We start from the raw sequence: 21,624 nt of genomic DNA on the forward strand, positions 1-21,624 counted from the left end.
GACATTTCTGGTTGTGACCCTCTTGAAGTTGTCTGCTCCAAAGCTATAGCTTCTGTGTCATTTGGTTTGATATGGGTAGCCACGTTGTTGATGTAAAAGTGAATGTGCCCCGGTTGCCATTCAAGGCTTGAGGGAAGAATTGGTGAGGAGGCTGAGTGATTTGTCTGCAATATTCCATTTGCAACACGGCAACCTGAGTTGGGAGTGTCTTTATTTCATCTTCATAAACAGGAGGTACATTTCTTAATGCTTAAAAAATGAGCTGTGCTGTGGTGCTGAGCATTTTGGCCTCGAATGCATGTTTTTTTTTTAACAACTAAACAATAAACTATTCTCAAGCCCTGCCTCATAATAGTGCTCTGAAGCAAGTACCAGTATCGTAGAATTAAGATGAATGAAGCCCTCTGATTATATGCTGGCTTGAATGTTGTATTTGTATATGATATAGTGCAACAGAACCAGAGCATAGAAACTTGGGGATTTTGTTAATGTGTTGCTCAATTATGAAGATTGGTGGGTGTGGGGGGAGGTGCTAGTACAGAATAGAGCTAGAATTAGTCATTTTGTTTTGAGGGGGTTTAAAGGGGAAAAAATACACTTTTAAATAATGCTTAAAGTCAACCTTTTACCATTCTCAATACATTTAAACACCGGCTAATCTGTCTTTGTGGTATTGAACCAGTGTAAAAAGATGCAGCATTGTCTTCCCAGGCAGTTCTGACTGGAGTTGCATGCTCTCAAGTTTAATTTAACTGGTGTTTCTTTCATTCCCATTTTTCTCACATATAAAAAGCTGCCAACACGAGTTAATCCATGTTAATGTCATCCTGATTGTTTAATTTAGTTTTAATCAAATTTAAAATGTGCAAAAATGTCCAGATGACATCAGTTGCTTTTATTGGAATAACCAGCCATTCATTTTCAATTCCTGCTTTGGAGCTAAATATTTGGCATGTTGTAATAGCTACTGGATTGATGTGGACCCCACCCACGGAGCACTGAACATTATTAATTAATCTATGAGTAGGGTGGTGTTGACATGCAGGTGGTTTTAGAGTACTGGTCAGATCGTGGCCCTTTTGGATTAATTGCGATGTCAATTCAAGGAGAGCAGTTTTTAATCTTCCGGGACAGACTCTGCTTCTCCTGAAGTCTTTAAATTCCCCATGTGCATATCCTGAGAGAACCTGCTTCCACTGCTATTCCACATTGTAAACTGCAATGCTATGGTATGGAATGCAAGTAATGAAATTATACCATAAGCATGAGTACCATCCACACTTTTAGCCTCTCCATTTAAGGGAAATCAGCTTGTTTTAATTATCTGCATGCTACCTTTGTATGTAGTCAGAATCCCAAATTTGCATTGCAATTTTTTGTTGTCTGACTCCATTTCAATCTCCTTCATTGGTGTTCCAGTGTAAGTAATCTTGCCTTTTCCTATTGCATTCACTCTGCAAATATCTTGATCGTTCACTAATCTCTTTCCCTACAGGCTTTTTTTACATCATCTACATATGCTAACTTTCTAACCTCACCAAGCATGTTGCATGCTCTACATGTAATTCAATGACTGATTTGCCATTGAGCCAAACGGATGATATACGTGTTTAAGAAGGAACTGCAGATGCTGGAAAATCGATGATTTACTTGATGGAATCAAATAAATACTATCTCACAGCAGCATTCCCACTTGTGGACAGTCTGAGTGTAAATAAATTGTCCCATTGACAGAAAATATACATTATTTTGCAACTGTCTCCCTTGTAGTCACCACCTAATCAAATGCAGTGAACATTGTTTAAAACACTCTGCAAGTTGCGAAGTGTCTTCAGAGGTGGACTTGGTTTAGATTAACAACACATTAATCAGACATTGACTGTTTCTCTCCAAATAAGCTGTCTGACCTGCTGCGTTTTTAAAAGATGTAGAATATTTTGTTGAGAACTATGCTCCAATAGAAACATAGAAATTAGGTTCAGGAGTAGGCCATTCGGCCCTTCGAGCCTGCACCGCCATTCCATATGATCATGGCTGATCATCCAACTCAGTATCCCGTACCTGCCTTCTCTCCATACCCTCTGATCCCCTTATCCACAAGGGCCACATCTAACTCCCTCTTAAATATAGCCAATGAACTGGCCCCAAACTACCCTCTGTGGCAGAGAGTTCCAGAGATTCACCACTCTCTGTGTGAAAAAAGTTTTTCTCATCTCGGTTTTAAAGGATTTCCCCCTTATCCTTAATCTGTGACCCATTGTCCTGGACTTCCCCAACATCGGGAACAATCTTCCTGCATCTAGCCTGTCCAACCCCTTAAGAATTTTGTAAGTTTCTATAAGATCCCCTCTCAATTTTCTAAATTCTAGAGAGTATAAACCAAGTCTATCCAGTCTTTCTTCATAAGACTGACATCCCAGGAATCGGTCTGGTGAACCTTATCTGCACTCCCTCTATGGCAATAATGTCCTTCCTCAGATTTGGAGACCAAAACTGTACGCAATACTCCAGGTGTGGTCTCACCAAGACCCTGTACAACTGCAGTAGAACATCCCTGCTCCTATACTCAAATCCTTTTGCTATAAAAGCTAACATGCCATTCGCTTTCTTCACTGCCTGCTGCACCTGCATGCCTACTTTCAATGACCGGTGTACCATGACACCCAGGTCTCGCTGCATCTCCCCTTTTCCTAATCGGCCACCATTTAGATAATAGTCTGCTTTCCTGTTTTTGCCACCAAAATGGATAACCTCACATTTATCCTTAGTGCCACCCTTAGTTAGTGTGCAGCTGCATTTATCACGACAACCGCTATTTGTGCATATATGCTTCTCATGTTCCGTATATGACCACAAGTAGCTTGTCAAATGATCACATTGATTTAACATTTATCGTGTCAGTCGGCTCCCCTCTGACATTATATCCCTCATGTAATACACCATGGGGGGGGGGGGTGATAAAATAATGGATTAACACATTGTCCATGCTGACCAGATTGACACACTTGGCTAGTCCCATATGCATGCATTTAGTCCATAGCCCTCTAAATCCTAACTATATCTGTCCAACAGTTTTTTAAAGTTATAATTGTTACAGGTTCTAAAACTTTCTCTGGCAGCTCATTCCATGCTGCTTTGTGCTGCTTACATTGGAACATAACTTCAAATTGTGGGCTACCAATTTCTTTATTTTTCTACCTTTCCTTCATTGTTCCCTTCAGCTGAAAAAAAAACTAGACTGCAGTCTTGTTCCCAGGATGGGGGATTCTAAAGTAGGAGGGCATAAGATAAGAAGGGAGTAGGCTGTTCAAGCCAGCACTGCCATTCAATATGATCATGGTTGATCATCTAAAATCAGTACCTTGTTCCTACTTTTTTTTTTTCCTCCCCTCGTACTCTTAATTCCTTTAGCCCTAAGAGCTAATTCTAACTCTCTCTTGAACAATTCCAGTGAATTGGTCTCCGCTACCTTCTGTGGCAGAGAATTCCACAGATTCACAACTCTCTGGGTGAAGAGATTTAAGAGGAACCTCGGAGGCAACATTTTCACTCGGCACTCAGTAGTCAATATCTGGAATGAGCTGCCAGAAGAAAGTACAGAAGTTGTTAGAATTTTCTAAGACAGTTGGACAAATATATAAATAGGGTTTGGAGGACTATTGGCCAAATGCAAGCAAATGGAACAAGCCCAGTGTGTCAACTTTGTCAGCATAGACAAGTTAGACAGAATGGCCCGTTTCCATGCTGTGCAGCTGCGACTATGAATAGACCTTAATTATTATTTTTTTGGTTTATAATGTTGCAGTCAGACATTCTATCTGTTATACAGTAAAACCCCATGTGTTATATGAAGGACATGGTGTTAGGTGACTACTGACATGAAGTAAATGTTGAATCTATTTAAATGATGATTTGATAAGCTACTTGTGAGCATGCACTAAACCTAGGAAGGCATCAATCATTACAACACGATCTTGAATGCTTGCACTCCTTAATAATTTGTTATGATACTGTACAGATGTACCAAATTCCTCTTATAAAAGCTGAGTCATTTGGAAACTGAAATGCTGTTGTTCTGGTTATTTCCGTTCCTGTCGTCTCTCTCATTGCAACACATCTGGGTCTGTTTTGCAAAGCAACCGAGTAATAAAACCCAAGCGTTGGTTGGAAAATTTCAAAAGTAAAGGAAACCTGTGGTGCTTGCAGCTTGGCATGCGCTTAAAGCAGTCTTCATGGCCTGATTTACTCCGTCTCAACTTGAACGATATGTAAAATTAGACCGGTCCCTCCTCAGTTTATTCACAAATGATTTTTTTTGGCCTTATTTTCAAAAATATAAATGTTCAGTTCAGTTACATCGAGACATGATTTCAATTCATTTTGTCTTGATGCAAAGTGTCACTAACTTATTTACTTAGACTTCGTTCCTCCCACGCTGTTGAGTGCATTGGGCAGCAAGCTTTCACCATTCTGTTCGGTCATGTGCGATGTCCTCCACCCTTGATAGGCTTGCTGGAATGTTCGCCTCCATGTGAGTTTTGGTCGGCCTCTTTTCCTTCTTCCGTCAGGTTGCCGTGTCATTGCTATCTTGGGTGCACGTTCTGGTGACATTCTGAGTACACGTCCTGCAAATTTCATCCTGCGTCCCTCTATGTCCTTGGCTGAGAGGCTTTGTTGCAGTTTCACGGTAGATCTCTTCGGTGTCATTAAACAGAATGGATTTTGACCAAGGTTTTGAGGATTGGAGACATGTTTACCTGTTGTTCATAGACAATGCTGGAGAAACCCAGCGGGTGCGGCAACATCTATGGAGTGATGGAAATGGGCAAAGTTTCGGCTGAAACCTGAAACGTTGCCTATTTCCTTCGCTCCATAGATGCTGCTACACCTGCTGAGTTTCTACAGCATTTTTGTCTAACTTCGATTTTCCAGCATCTGCAGTTCCTTCTTGAACATTTTACCTGTTGTTCCATTTGTCATGCACTTTATGGAAATATCCTTTGCTTTATCTGTTTTCTATATTTGAGGTCTAGAAGGTGCTGTGAGTTCCTAATTGAAACCTAGCAAGAGGTGCAAACTGAAAAGGTACACTGGATGGCTCGATTGTAATCACGTATTGTCTTTCCACTGACTGGTTCGCACGCAACAAAAGCCTTTCACTGTACCTCGGTACACGTGACAATAAACTGAACTCTACTCAACCATAACTCGCATCAATGCCCACTAGCAGTTAAATACACTCCGTGTAATAAATAGGAACTGCAGTAGCTGGTTTATATCAGAGCCCTTCATAAAATTAATGAAGGGCTCCGACTGGAAACATTAGTTTTCTCCAGAGATGTTTAGCATCATTTAGTTTGTCATGTGTGCTGAGCCTGATGGGAGAGGGGAGTGACCAAGGTAAAACTGTTCCTTGATTGTGCTGGTGGTCTTACCAAGATCATGTAAGGTGTAGATGGAGTCAATGGAGGGAAGGTTGGTTTGTGTGGTGGTCTGGACCATGTCCAAAACTCTACTGTTTCTTGCAGTCTTGCTGTTCCCAAACCATGCTGTGATTCAAACCGATAAAATGCATTTGAAGTAATTGGAGAAATCGACAGAAGGATGGAGGGTTGGGTGTGTATGCGTGCTTTGTCTGTGATATTTATTTATTTGCTTATCTTTATTATTTTACCGTGGATGTTTCGTTAGCTTTAGAAATGTTTGAATGCTGCACTGACTGGCTGACATTTTAAATTTCGTTGTACATGGCCCATGTTACAATGACAATAAAGAAACTATTCTATTCTGAGAGAGTTGTTGGGGCATGCTCAGCTTCCTAAGCCTTTTCAGGAAACAGAGGTGTTGGTTTGCACCTTTGTCCATTGCTTCGATGGTAGCCAGTCCAGGTGAAGTTGCTGGACTATTTACTCATAAGAATTTGAAGCTTTCAACCATCTCCACTTTGGCTCTGTTGATGAACACCAGTCTGTGCTTTCCACTTTGCTTTCATGATCTCCGTTGTCTGGCTGACGTTGAGAGAATGTTAGGGGGTGCTGCTTGACTCTGGTTATTCCAGCATTTTGTCTATCTTAAGATACAACCTTGAATCTGGCTCCTATTTGCTGAGCCGACTGCTAAAGTTAAGGTCTGAAGCCACAAGCTATTTGTTGCTATTTGAGACGCCACCTCAGGCTTGATCGCTTTCTAAATTGTCCAAGTCTTTAATGTTGCTGATGTGAACAAATATTGACCTGTTCATATGAATCTGAGGTAAACAAAATTAAAAGTGTTAGTTAGTGAAACTAGTGTAATCGCCTAGAAATTAAGCCTTGAACAGGAGCAACAATATCTTGGGACGTTGCTCACCATTAAGAATAAATGAACTTTGGGTTCCCCAAGGTGACTCTGACTTTATTTAAAGGCCTATGTATTATGGTGCATATTTATCCTTGAGACTGAATAATTTCTGGAATTTTTTTATTATGTTTCTTTTATGAATGTTTAACTTGGACCATTAATTTAAGGATGGTGAGACATCCTTGTGCGTTATTTTTGGATATGCCCAATGGAGTATTATAACATGAGGATGTTCACTCTAAGCCCATTTTTGTGGTAGGTTATGACATATTTATAGGGAGGATGGGCAGTCATAAATGCTCCAGCTGCCAGTTCTGTGTGGAAAAATATTAGTTAAGTCTGAGCTATTTTTGGTAACCCACAAAATTCCTCAGCAAGCTTCTAACTGTTTGAAAGCCGACTGCAAAGGAATCGTGGAATACCGCGAAGAAACTTGGTTGAGACAGAATTAATTTGAGTTTGATCTCTGCGCTTCATTAATCTTGAGTGTGTCTGTGCAGAGCCGACTGGTAATTGATGGCTGTTTCGGGGTTCAGCTTGAAGTTTTCCATCTCAATTTCCCGACCTCTAGAACACTAGGCAATTGGAGTTTCCTCAAGGGAGCTAGAGGAGAATTTTGCTTCCTTTGCACTGTGGCTACCGTCCTTGAAGACACCTTTTTAATTGCACCAGTGTTGAAGGTTTGACAATGTAGCAAAATTACTTCGCTGCTGTCCTATAGGGAATGCTTCTTTTGTTGTGTGCTCCTCCCCGTGGTGCTATGAATGTTAGTATTCTTTTTCTCTACTATTTTCACAAATAGCTTAAATATCACGATTCAGGGAGGATCATGTTGTTCAACTGATCTTTGCTGGCTCAATAACCTTTTTGTTCAGGGGAAAAGTTAAGTGGAAGTCGTTCAAGGAAAATGAGAGCTGAATTGAGATTAATTAGAAATGCTGAGAAAGAAAAGGGCAAAGCAGTAAGTTAATAAATGTCCATAAGTTATAGCAACAATATTAGGCTATTTGGCCTATTTATACTCCGCCACTCAATCATGACTCATCCATCAACCCCAATCTCCCGCCTTCTCCCCATAACCCCTGACACCCATACTTATCAAGAATCTCTCAATCCCCACCTTAAAAATATCCTTAGACTTGGCCACCACAGCCTTCTGTGGCAATGAATTTGAGTTTCACCACCCTCTGACTAAATAAATCTTTCCTCATCTCATTTCTAAAGGTACGTCCTTTTATTCTGAGGCTATGGCCTCTGGTCCTAGACTCTTCCACTTGTAGAAACATAGAAAAAAGGTGCAGGAGTAGGTCATTCGGCCCTTCGAGCCTGCACCGCCATTCAATATGATCATGGCTGATCACCCAACACAGTATCCTGTACCTGCTTTCTCTCCATTCCCCCTGATCCCTTTAGCCGCAAGGGCCACATCTAACTACCTCTTAAATATAGCCGATGAACTGGCCTCAACTACATTCTGTGGCAGAGAATTGTTTTTTTTTTGTTTTGTTTTTTTGATGGAAAATTGAGGAGATTCAGTATGTCAATGAATACTCTTTAACCTGTACAGTCATGCAGCAGAGAGCATATTGACTGCATCACAGCCTGGTTCGGCAACTCGAGCAACCAGGAACAAAGAAGATTGCAAAAACTGGTGAACACTGCCCAGTCCTTCGCGGATACTGACCTCCCCACGTCAACGGGATCTACAAGAGTCGCTACTTCAAACGCAGCCAGTATCGGGAAGCCACAGCACCCTGGCCACGCATAGGTTTAACGTGAAGAGCGAAAGATATTACAGGAATTTAAGGGGTTACTTTTTCACGCATAGGGTGGTGGTTGTTTTGAACGAGGCGAGGATAATTGCAATGTTTAAGAGGCAATTAGACAGGTGCATGGATACGACAGGTTTAGAGGCAAGCGGGACTAACGTGGATGGTGCATATTTGTCGGTGTGGGTCAGTTGGGCCGAAGGGCCTGTTTCTGCACTGCGTGACTATGACCCCCCCAAGAGAGCAGCCTCTGGTCCTAGTTTTAATGCTGCTCCAGATAACACTGATTCATCAACTTGCATCTGGGAGAATGAAGCTGCCACTCGGCTGGTTTATCGGGCGTAGTCGTTTTTTCAGCTTTAATTAAAACACTGCATTCCAGTTCATCAGCCTGGGATTACTCCAGCTTTGAACAACTTTAATAGTTTGTGAACTGTACTTTCCTTTCTGGATATTTGTTGTGTGGTCTCACGGAGATGCCTGTGGCTGCCTCCATTGTGGCAGCAGGTTGGACTCATCATTCATTCCTCAGTTTCTGGTGGTCTAATATTAAAAAATATATATATTATTTGATTAAATTCTGATTAAAGTCACATCCTTTGCAGCGTGATTTAGATTTCAATTGGTTAGAGGGTGGTGAGCGGATGGTATGAAGGGACGAATAAGCACTTAAGTCTTTAAATCAAACTAGACCAAGGGCAGACCCGTTGGGTCTGCTCCCCCAACGTAGCCGTTCCCCACCCGTGGCCCCCACGGGAGACGTGGTCCTCCAACTCAAGCGGCTCAGGAATGAGCAGTGCGGCTGGTTTTAAATGGCGTCTTTGAGGCGAGATGCGGGCGCCAGCAGCCGTTATGGTCACTGGCCACCAGGAGTCGACAAAATGAATGAGTGGGGGGGGGGGGGGGGGAAGGATTTAAATGAAAAAATGTGGACATAAACATAACGAAATCTAATGAGGAGTGGATAGTTGGAATGAAAAGTGAAATGTCTACCGAAATGGCTGCTTCTATGGGGTGAGAAGGCAGTTTATTTTTGAAATATTGGGGGGGGGGGGGGGGGGGGGGGGGGGGAAGAAAGATTTGATTAAAAGCGTGTACTTAAACACGACGAAATGTAATGAGGAGCGGATGCTTAGAAAGAAAAGTGAAATCTCTACCGAAATGGAAATGATCTCGGCGATTGTGCGTCTGGATTCGGCGTGGCAAGGAATCAAAGGAAGAAATGCAGCCGGCAGCCGTACATGTAAATGGATCCATTCCGATTGGACATCTGCGAGCATCGGCCATTCCGATTGGACATCTGCGAGTATTGGGCATTGTGACATCACACGATGGAACGAATCAAAAGGCAGAAAGGCAGCTGGACGGCAGGCGGCAGCCACAGAGTTTTATATAATAAGAGAAGATATCTAAACAATTGCTGTTTTGATTTTAATGCAGATAAATTTTACATTCTGGCGACATGGTATTCCCAAATGTGCACTGAGCTTTCTTGACAAACTCTGCAAATCTATCCATCCCTGTGCTAAAGAACCAACTCTTAAGCTCTATGCATTTTGTTTAATTATTGTGTACATTTTTTGTACATGGAAGCATTTAACCTTCAATCAAATCCTCTGATTCACATAAATTTATCAATTTAATTTGGTCAAATGTCATGAACGATCGTTTTCCTTGACTTGGAAAAAATCTTCCCAGTAATTCTGTTTGGTTTTAAATATTGAAAAATGGCAAAAAGTCAAGCCTTTGAGCATTTTAGTATACCATCCTGAGCTTCTAGTTGCCTGCCATTTTACTTCTCCACAATCTATAGCCCTTTAGCTCCACTTATTCCATTCCAGTCTCTGACACTACCTCCTCTACCCATCCCCAACTGCCTGGCCCCATCATCCCCCTCCTCACCTGGTTCCACCTATTTCTGCCTCACCTCTTCCTTTCACCGCTATATACTAGCCATCCCTCACTCCTCTCTCAATCCCAATGCAGGGTTTTGATCCAAAACATTGCGGCACGGTTGTGCAGCGGTAGAGTTGCTGCCTTACAGTGCCCGAGACCTGGGTTCAAACCTGACTAAGGGTGCTGTCTGTACGGAGTTTGTATGTTCTCCCGTGAGATCATGGGTTTTTTTCCGGGTGCTCTTGTTTCCTCCCATACTCCAAAAGCATACATGTTTGTAGGTTAATTGGGTTCTGTAAATTGTGCTTGGTGTGTAGGATAGTGCTTGTGTAAAATGATCGCTGGTCGACGTGGAGTCGGTGGGCCAAAGGGCCTACTCTGCTGAATCTCTAAGCTAAACTAATCACCCCATCCCCCTCTGCATCCACAGATGCTGCTTCACCCACTGGGTTCCTCCAGCAGTTTCTTTAACAATTAACATGTAGAGGATCAAGCAATTTAAAAGGCAAATGAGTTGACCTTCATTTGCAATGCAACTGGACAATAAGTCTGATATAATTCCGAGCAGTTTGGAATGTCTTGGAGGTGAAGATTCCAAGTTTGGTGCAAAACACAAATTGCATATTAGTTTGAGATGAAGCTAGATGATGAAATCATGAAGTAATACATTTGGACCATGTTTACTGATTTTTTTTGGGGTGGAAAGATTGTCGGTAACAGGGACAATGGTTATTATCTGTGGATTAGAAGATGGATAGTGCACTGAAAAGGTTTTCCATGGTACATGTGGTTGTGGGTTAAAAGTTAAAACAACATGAAGCATAATACCATTCAGTGAAAACGATGAGGCAGAATTTGGTTATGAGACGGCACTGGGATTGTGTCAGTTAAAATGGCAGCATTGTCCCATGACTGCAGCTCGCGAGGGGCAATTAACTGTCTGTACTTGTCTGTATATATATGTGTGTGTATAGATGTGTATGTGGTTGGTAGACACAATGCTGGAGTAACTCAGCGGGACAGGCAGCATCTCTGGAGAGGAGGAATGGGTGACGTTTCACATGCGTGCATATCCGTACATGCGTGTACACTCATTAACAAAGAAATTGCACAAAATTCTGCCAACTACAGTAACTTAAAAAAAATATTCATCTGCCAAGTGAAGATTTGCCATGCCTTTTGCCAGGTGAGAATCAAAATTTGAGAACAATGATGAAATTGGAGTGGTGATTTCTAAACAACAGCAAGCGCAAACAACCACTGAGCTTGTGTGCATGTGGTTCCTCCTTTAATTTCTCACGCATTCCAAAAAAGCTTGCTTTATTTCCTCTGGTGGTGTCACAGATTGGAAATGCGTTGCTAAAAACAACTGGTGTGGAGTGTCCACTTCCTCTTCCGTCACACTTCAAATAAGTTTGTCTACACACTTGTATTTAATCTCTGTGTTGCATCCTTAATAGGATACAGGTACAGTTCTTCTACTTCACTCCCCTCTTTAATTTTACACCCTTATTTTTATTGGGATTGGGTTGCATGACAGTTGTCTGGATTCCGCAGGTCAAGAGTGTCAGTGGAGTCTAATTAGAAGCAGAATGGGCTGGTTCCTCAATTCCTGCTGCAGAATAGGTTTGAGAGACGAAAGCTCTTGAGTCTTTGAATTTGGCGAATGGTCAAATGGTCACACCAGTGGACAGTGTTGGTGGAAACACAAGGCCCAGCAGGTCATGTTAAATGGCCTGTCATGTCACTGAAGAAGGGTCTCGACCCAAAATGTTGAGTTACTCCATTTGTGTTTATTTCGATGTAAACCGGCATCTGAAGTTTGTTCAAACACAGCTCGTGTTAAATGCCAGGTACTCATAGAAGTATTCAAGAAAACCTACAATTTAAGTAGACACAAAGTGCTGGAGTAACTCGGGATCCCTGGAGAAGATGGACAGACCTGGTGGTCTGAGGATGGGTTCCAACCTGAAACATCGCCTATCCATGTTCTCTAGGGGTGCTGCCTGATCTGCTGTGTTACTCCAGCACTCTGTGCCTATCTTTGGTATCAACCAGCATCTGCAGTTCTTTACAGTTATCACAATTTAAGTACATTTGAGAACCAGATTAAAACAATGTAACAATGAAATCTTTCTGAGATTTTGCATGTTAGTTATCCTGTGTCTCTGAAGTTTAAGACGTGCATAATGTCTCAGCACATCTTGTCCGCAGGAATATATTTGGTTTCAAGCTTTGGTTAAGGTTTTGTGGAATAGTGTAATTGGTTGTGTGAAATCCTACAGACAAGATGTGATGAGACATTACGGAGGTCTTAAACTTCAGAGACACAGGATAACTATTGTGCAAATTGGCTGTATTTTTGGGGGCAATGTAAAAGCAGATTATTGTTTTTGGAAAAGGAAATTTCCACGTATCTGGAATAGAATTGGGTGTGTTCTTGGGATGAGTTTTATTTCTGCAGCACTCGAGGATCCAAAATCCTGTTTTAACTAATTGTAAATGTAACTACTGTTCGTGCAAGAGCGGTAATTGCAAACGTTACCAAAAGTGCTTAATTTAACAATCAGCTCAGTAAATTTGTGGTTTAATCTTTTTCTAACTCAAAGTGGGCCCATTTGTCATATTCAATGGACTAACAGGGTTGTGCCCAATATGTGGTATAGTGAGATCCTCCGGCTGTAATACCGTGGGCATTGACAAAGTTCAAAGCTAAAGTGAGTTTCCATTATTCTCAGCTACCAAAACTTCCAAGAACTTTTATGTACATGATTCAGAGATGAGTTTTTTCTGGATACATGCTTCAATATGGAAAAAACCGTTACAATACCACCAGCCTTGTCTTTATGTCTAACTCTCAAGTATTGCATCCCTCGCCAGTATCATCTGTACCTCAATCCATTCCTTGCCTTGGCGTATTGCAGGTATCCAGCACTTCATTGCAGTACAGGTCTTTGACTTCATCAATGCATTCTTCTGGTTTAAAAATTCATGTTTGGAAAGCTAAAGCTGTTGTTGGACGTCTCAAACGATTTAGTTGTAGTTTATTATCGTCACATGTACTGAGGTGCAATGAACTATCCAATCAAAGACTATACACGATTGCAATCGAGCTGTCCACGGTATACAGATAAAGAGTACAAAATTTAATGCAAGATCAAATCCAATTACAGACAGTTCAAATGTTTTGCGCGAGGCAGATTGGAGGTCAGGGCTGCACTCCAGCTGATGAGAGGATGATTCAGTTCCCTGATAACAGCTGGGAAGTAACTGTCACTGTCCCTGAATTTGGGTGTGTGTGTGTGTTTTCGTACTTCTGTACCTCTTGCTTGAGGGGAGAAGGGGTGGCCGGGGTGAGACTGCTCCTTGATTTTGCTGGTGGCCTTGCTGAGGCAGTGTGAAGTGTAGATGGAGTCAATGGAACTGCGGCTGGGCCACGTCCACAAATCTGCAATTTCCTGCAGTCTTGGATGAAGCTGATCCGAAGCCAGGCTGTTTTGTTATCCTGACTCTGCATTGGGGCATGAACTCTTGTCTCCTTGAGTATGCTTCTGAATAAAATAATTGTATTTTATATCAAGTTTCTAACTTTGACTTTCCTTTCTAGGAAATGGATATCCTAGTTCTTCCATGCCATGAAACCCAGGCGGAAGGTGGCACATTAGAAGACTGTTTGAGACGCTCCATGCCAATAATTGTCTATGCCATCAGTGAGGACCGTTTGACAGACTGTGAAGAAGCTGAGCTGGAGGACCTGAAGAGGAAACACGCCCTACCCATTTTTTTCATCAAAGTGCCGAAACAATTGACCAGTCACAACCCAGAGCCGCACTCCGGACCAGACAAGGAGCACCAGGTGAAAGGTTCGAAGACTGAAAAAGAGAAGAGCCCCCTTTACCGTCAGCTGGCGAAGCTGGAATACCTAAGCCCGACGGGGGGTGGAATATCCCACGCCAACAAAGCCCCAAGCACATTGGTGGAACACTTTGACAAACTAAAGCAGCTGGGCATCTTTGCCAAGCAGGTGGTGCAGATGCACCTCATTGATGCAGCGACTGTGCTGAATGGCGTGCACTGTCGCTGCTTGGACATCTTCATCGACCAGGCCTTCGATATGCAGCGGAACCTGCAGATTACTCCCAAGAGGCTGGAATACACCCGGGACAAGGAGAATGAGTTGTACCAGTCCCTGATGAGCATCGCAAACAGGAAGCAGGAGGAAATGAGAGACATGATTGTCGAGACTCTGAGCGGCATGAAGGAGGAACTTTTAGAGGAGGCAGCAAATGTACAATTCAAAGGTGAGATTTACCTGTTAAAAGCATTTTGATTAATGCCCACCACTGATGTGAATCTATCTTATTTTTTTGCTTCAATGCTAAATACTGATGAGATTTCTCTTGCTGTTGATAATTGTGATCTGATGTAATGGGTGACATTGGAGGTTGGGCAGTGACTGGGTCACCACAGACATTTGTAATGCTTCAACAGAAGACAAGATTCCTTTAACTTCTCTTTCTCACAATTTTGTATTAATATGTAGAGAGCATTCTCCATACGATGTCCTAAAAATATGATTAGAAACATAGAAAATAGGTGCAGGAGTAGGTCATTCGGCCCTTCGAGCCTGCACCACCGCCATTCAATATGATCATGGCTGATCATCCAACTCAGTATCCCGTACCTGCCTTTTCTCCATACCCCCTGATCCCTTTAGCCACAAGGGCCACATCTAACACCCTCTTAAATATAGCCAATGAACTGGCCTCAACTACCTTCTGTGGCAGAGAGTTCCAGAGATTCACCACTCTCTGTGTGAAAAACTTTTTCTCATCTCGGTCCTAAAGGATTTCCCCTCTATCCTTAAGCTGTGACCCCTTGTCCTGGACTTCCCCAACATCGGGAACAATCTTCCTGCATCTAGCCTGTCCAACCCCTTAAGAAGTTTGGCAAGCATTGGATGAGATGAGGGACACAAGAAGTCATAGACGCCAGACCTGCTGTTCCTCCAGTGTTTGGTGTTTTTCATGCATGAGTACTTATTTTTTGTTCCACTTTTCTCATAAACTGGTTACTTTTTAATAGTTATTAATGTTACAAGTTTCCTTCATACCCTTCCCCAATACAAAGCCTCTTGCATATCTGGTTGTTGAAATGAATTAAACAGCAGCTTCTCCCCCCCCCCCCCATACATCTCCCACCTGTCCCCTTCCACCATCATTCCTCCCTCTGGCTAATTTTGTGCCTCTAGTTATCTGATGCACTTTTTGTCTCTTTCTCACCTTCAGCTATTGTCACATTCAACTTATCTGCAATCAAAGCCCTCCCCCCTCTCCCCCAGCCTCTCATTATTGCCACAGCACCTGCACTGACTCCACTATCCACTCCATAGTGATGTTGTAAATCATTACTTTGCTGCTTCCCAATTAGCTTGTTGACGCACGCCCTCTAGTGACGGCTTTCAGTTTGACACAAACACTAAACGAGGGAGAACAAGACAAAACGTGGAGAGCTTGTTATAAGTATTCTGTGCAATATAATTGGTGCAAGGTTTGAGTTTCATCTATCCTGGGTTAAATTTTATTGTAATTCTGGGAATTCCTGAACTGGAGAGATGCGCAGTAATAAACAATTCTATTTGTCTCCAGTTTCTTATTTAAGCTAAACTGCTGTGCCTACAATTCCTTTCTTGGTTTTTCTTCAAAGATGCATTGCAGCTTCATTTTCACAAGTCTAGTTAAATGGGGAAACTCCATTAAGAGCATTAAATATTGCTGAAACTAGTGATTTATGACTAGTTTTTTATCAAAGATGCATTGCAGCTTCATTTTCACAAGTCTAGTTAAATGGGGAAACTCCATTAAGAGCATTAAATATTGCTGAAACTAGTGATTTATGACTAGTTTTCGTTGGTGCCGGGGTGAGCTCTCCTTCACAAGGCAATTTTTAGACTCTCCTCATTACCTGAAAGGGACGTCAGTGCAAACATGCATCTGTCTGCAGTACTGCAGTGTAAAATCCACCTCTGAAGTTGACCTTGATTTTGCAACTTGCCCACTCAGACCAGGGTGTCGCCACAGAGAAACAAGGAACTGTAAATTCTGGTGTGCCAGATGTGCTGGAGTAACTCAGCAGGTCAGGCAGCACCTCTGGAGAAGGTGGATGGTTATAGTTTCAGGACTACAGTCTGGACATTTCAGGCCAGGACCCATCTTTAGCCAGCTGAGGAAGCGCACTTCAGTCTGAAGCAGGGTTGCAACCCGCAACATAACCTACCCACCCAGAGATGCTCTCGCACTTTGTCTGCGCGAGTATGGCTCCTCTGGTTTCATCATGCTAATACTGTTGGATTCACCGGCAGATTTGTGAAACCATGTTTAAAGTTGCACAGATTTCATTGATTTGCACCAAGGCCTTGTTTTGCGTTCATCATGAATGGAGTGAGTTTGCTCCTATATAGACAGTGTTTCTCTGGTTTGAATAGGGAAGTGGGCATTGGTTAACACAGGTTGACAAACCAAACGTGGGAATTAGAAATGAGTAAACTCAAGGTTTTTGAAATTGTGCATGGAATCCATTTAGTTCTGAAGAATAAATGTTTTAAAATATTTTATTACTTCAAATGGAATAGGAAAGACCCAATGTGTTAGACATCTTTTCTAAGATAAGATGATAATAGATTGGAGTAGATTTTGAGTCAACTTGCGGCTTTATCCTGTCACATTTCCAACTATGACAACGATACGATACCGAAAATGAATTAACATGGAAATTGGTTTATGAAAAATTGATGAGATTGCTTTGATATTTTGATATTTTGATTTGCCTTTATTAGTTCCTGAGGCTGGTGGTGTGTTTCAGACGTTCACTGCCAGCAACATGTATGATCAGAGAGCAGCACCTTTCACTGCATGCTCTACGGTCGCATTTAGAGTATTATAAAACATATTAAAAACATCCAGGCTTGACTTTGTATGAAGAGTATGAAGAGTAATTTCAAATTTACTTGATTTGAAATGCAATGTATGGGTATTTCTAAGCCAAGATTAGTGGCCCATCAGTCCTCGAGGATAATGCAATTGACACAGCAACACTACAAGCCCACTGAGAAAATACCAGCCTTTTTTGAAGAAGAAGAACCAACGTCTCCACAAATAGTGCAGATACAGACTTCAACGTTCGCCGTTAGGGCATCATGGAAGCGCAGCGGCAGAGTTGATGTCTTGCTGTGCCGGAGATCCGAGTTCAATCCCGAGTGTTGTCTTACTTTCACCCTGTGACCCATGTGGGTTTTCTCCGGGTGATCTGGTTTTCCTCCCACACTCCACAGACGTGTAGGTCTGTAGGTAAATTGGCTTCAGCAAAATTGGAAAATGTCACCAGTTTGTAGGATAGTGTGGTGTCCAGGATGAACGCTGGTCGGTGCGGACTCGGCGGGCCGAAGGGCCTTTTTCTGTGCTGTATCTGTAAACTAAATACACGTCTAATCCTCAGGATGACGGGTGGTTTCTCGTCTGGCACTTCCAGCAACAGTACTCGCTTGCAGCATTTTAGAATGTCAACCTTGGTTATTAATTTGAATGACATTTTGCCTGAAATATCCTTGTGCCGCATAGCGCATCCCTGGAAATTAAGCTTGTTAAAGGGCATCAACTCGAAGATTGTTTTACATCAGAAGCAGCATGAACCCTCATCGAGTGAAATTGTAGCCATGGATGCGGTTACTGAAAATTCAAAGTAAACTAATGTCAGTGTTTCGCATTACCTGGGAGAGGTCATTGGATCACTGAACATGTAGTAGAGTATTATAGCCAAGTGATGTGTTATTTCTTTACAAATCTAATCCTGTGCTTGGGATTTGCTGGTGTGTCTTGCGCATTCAGCAGCAAGAGTTGTGAGCCATGCCCCTTTCACAGCTGCTTCCAGGAGCATTAAATCGGCAAAGCTTTTCTGGAAAAAACTGACTTTAGAATTGTTGGATTGCTTCCTGTGCCATCTCGCGTGCCTTTCGTGTTTTTTTTAACAGGTTATGAGGGAGAGCAGAAGGATTTATTCCCAAGCAAAAAAATGATGATGTACACTTGCTAAGCCAATACTGGTCAGGAATAATATTGAGCTGACATTAAAAATGCTGAACTTGTCAAGTGGTGGTGCAATGTTAAATAACATGCTGTATTTTTTTTTCACTGATCCAAATAGCAATGCTTCTGCTTGGACAAGATACAAGATTCATTTATTTGTCATATGTACCAATTGGTACAGTGAAATGGGTGGTCGCCACACAGCCATAGGAATGGACAAGAAGCGAGCATAAATTTTAACCATTCAAACAATTAGTTTAGTTTCGAGATATAGTGGGGGAAATCGGGCCTTTTTTTGTCATTAGCCATAAGCCACCCAGACAAGCAGAAGTTAAAAAGATTTGGGAAAGGAACAGGCAGGAAAAGCCAAGTTGTGTGGGAAGGAACTGCAGATGCTGGTTTAAACCAAAGATAGACACAAAATGCTGGAGTAACTCAGCGGGACAGGCAGCATCTCTGGAGAGAAGAAAATGGGTGATGTTTCGGGTCAAGACCCTTCTTCAGACTCTGACTGAAGAAGAGTCTCAACCCGAAACGTCACCCATCCCTTCTCTTCCGAGATGCTGCCTGACCTGCTGAGTTACTCCAGCGTTTAGGAAAAGCAAGTTGTTGAGCAGCAGACTCCACAAGGAGAAAATGCTGTGCAAAATTGCACCCCAAGCAGTGTAGCAGAAACTAACCACCCCACAATTTGGAATTAGTTGCAGGGGCCACTTTTGTGTGAGGAAGAAGAAATTTTGACTGATTAAATGTCACCTAGAGAAGTTGGTTCTGCACTGTAAACTTGGGTGAACAGCAGCACCACCTAGTGTTCAAAGGCACAGGGTGCAATGACAATATTAAATAATGTATTTAAAAAAAAGACAATCCTGGAATAGCTCAGCAAATCAGGGACGGTACGTGCAATCCAAATTTGGGAATGGAAGTGTATATCAAGAAGCTTCTCCAATGATGAACTTGAAGTATCCTGCATCTATCCCCACTGAACAGGATTGGATAGCTTTGCCATATTGTGTTTCATTCTTCAATGCTCTGATGACTTTATTTGGATCGTTTACAGAATTTCACCATTCAGTTCTCTGTCCTACAACTAGAATCACTAGTTTTAACTGATCAATTTATGTCACTAATTTTATAGATTAAATGGGTTTCCTCATCTTTTTCATTAAGCGATAATATTGTTAAAATGAACTGAAACCTCCAATCACATTTAGATAATGTACTTTCTGGAACTCTTCTAATACTTTGCCGATTAAGGTTTCATCTTATGCCTTTTCTCTGCTCCTTCACCCCCAGATATAATCATCTCTGAGAATGGTGAGACTGTCGGCAATAAGGACATTAAGTGCTGCATCAAACAGATTCAGGAGTTGATTGTTTCCCGCTTAAACCAGGCGGTTGCCAATAAACTCATCAGCTCGGTCGACTACCTTCGGGAGAGTTTTGTGGGGACCCTGGAGCGCTGCTTGAAGAGCCTGGAGAAATCCAACCAGGACCCAGCCGTGAACAGTGTCGCCAGCAATCACCTGAAGCAGGTGTGTCAAAAGTGGGTAAAAAGATCAGAAGAGCTGATGGTGATGCAAGTATTTTCAACGCTGCAGCAGTCATTGTGAAACTTTGGTGGCTTCTTGTTTCTGGACTGGGAGTTTTGGGGATCAGATAGCTTGCGTAACCGAGAAGAGTAGGTCGAACAATACAGCACAGGAACAAGCCCCATGGCTTGCAATGTCTGTGCGGAGCATGATGCCAGGTTAAATGTATTTAACTGCCTGCATGTTATCGACACCCCTCCATTTCCTGCAGATTCAAATGCCTATCTGAGAAGCTAAAATCGCCACAATCGTATCTGCTTCCAACCCCATTCCTGGTTGACATTACTGAATCTGAGGGAAAGTGGAGAAAATATTGCACAGAATTATTAATTCAGAATACACCATTTTGAAGGGTGGTGGAGGCATATTCATCGGTGTGCCCCCCCGAATAGGGTCAGGCAGCATGAGTTACACCAACCCGAAGAAGGGTCCCGACTCCAAGCATCACGTATACATGCTCGACAAAAATGGTGCCTGACCCACTGAGATACTTTGTTTAAGAAGGAACTGCAGATGCTGGAAAAATCAAAGGTAGACAAAAAAGTTGGAGAAACTCAGCAGGTGAGGCAGCATCTGTGGAGCGAAGGAATAGATGACGTTTCGGGTCGAGATCCTTCTTCCTCATGTAAGAATCATGTAAGAAGGGTCTCGACCCAAAACGTCGCCTATTCCTTCGCTCCATGGATGCTGCCTCACTCGCTGATTTTATCCAGCTTTGTCTACCACTGAGATATTTCAGTACTTTGTCTTTTTTTAAACCAAGAGGTTCACTTGTTCTTCCTAGGCTTATTCTTGAAACATTCCATGTCTCAGTATACTTTCTGATCCGTGTGCTAGGGAATGAAACGCAACATTTTAACTGTTCAATATTGTGGTAAATGGTGTGTCTATTTTTACAGATTTTAAACGCTGCATATCATGTAGAGGTGACATTCCACTCTGGATCAACCGTATCCCGGCTACTTTGGGAACAGATCAAACAGGTAAACAACCCTTCTGCTGATGGTGGTATTATGATAGAATAGAGGAGTTAGAAGATATTCAGATGTCTCTATAATATCTTGATTGAGCCCCTGTCCCACTGTACGAGGTAATTCGAAGAGATGTATCAGCAGAGCCATCTCCATCATCAAAGACCCCTACCACCCATCGCATGACATTTTCTCCATCCTACCATCTGGGAAGAGGTACAGGAGCATTAGCTGCAAAACCAGCAGGATGCTCCTCAGCTTCTTCCCACAGGCTATAAGACTGCTAAATGGACTTTGCCCCCTGAAAAGTATCGCGCACGTGTAAACCCCCCTACCTACTCGTGATGGGCAAAAAAGTTACTTTTTGCTCGTAGTTGGCCATTACGAGCCGCTGAACGAGACATCGACGAACTGCTATGGACTCGCTACAGACTTTCTCCGAGTCGGAATCAGGGGACAACTCGGGAGAACTCGTGAATTGGCTCGTACAGTGAGACAGGGGCTTAAACTTTTAAAATTACCTTTTACCTTACAAAAATATTGTTCCCTTTATCATTTCTCTTAAGAATTGAAAAACCCATGTAAAACAACAAAAACAGACTTGGTTGGTAGTCCCCTTTCTGCGGAGTTTAATGTTATAATAGAGCGATTGTTCCTGTAAACTTTTTCTTTTTTTTCTAGGGTGAAACTTGTCCACGTGTACTTCCTTCTAAATACTCGTGATGGGAAAAAGGGGCTTACTTTTTACTCGTAGTTGGCCATTACGAGCCGCTACTTGACATCCACGAACTCTTACGGACTTTCTATCTTTTTCTAAAGTCGGAAAAAAAAAAACTGAAGGAGTACACAAAATGGCTCGTACAGTGATTTATGGGTTGTGTAGTTTAAAATTTACCCGTACTTCTACAAAAATAAAATTAAAATTGAAAATCAAAAAGAATTTGAAAAACCCTTACTTTGGATCACCAATCACCAA

The 21,624-nt window shown here is 42.2% G+C and overlaps 1 protein-coding gene across 1 annotated transcript in view; it reads left to right on the forward strand.

Annotated features, from left to right (window-relative positions):
* The window catches only part of dstyk (dual serine/threonine and tyrosine protein kinase), a 52,080-nt gene that overhangs the window by 13,199 nt on the left and 17,257 nt on the right, over positions 1-21,624 (forward strand). The window contains exons 3-5 of the mRNA XM_055654879.1: positions 13,612-14,305; positions 19,382-19,620; positions 20,577-20,660. Of these exons, the coding sequence (XP_055510854.1) occupies positions 13,612-14,305; positions 19,382-19,620; positions 20,577-20,660 (1,017 nt within the window). The remainder of the gene's footprint in view (positions 1-13,611; positions 14,306-19,381; positions 19,621-20,576; positions 20,661-21,624) is intronic.

The sequence above is a fragment of the Leucoraja erinacea genome, chromosome 24 (assembly GCF_028641065.1).
Source record: "Leucoraja erinacea ecotype New England chromosome 24, Leri_hhj_1, whole genome shotgun sequence".
Classification (NCBI taxonomy): domain Eukaryota; kingdom Metazoa; phylum Chordata; class Chondrichthyes; order Rajiformes; family Rajidae; genus Leucoraja; species Leucoraja erinaceus.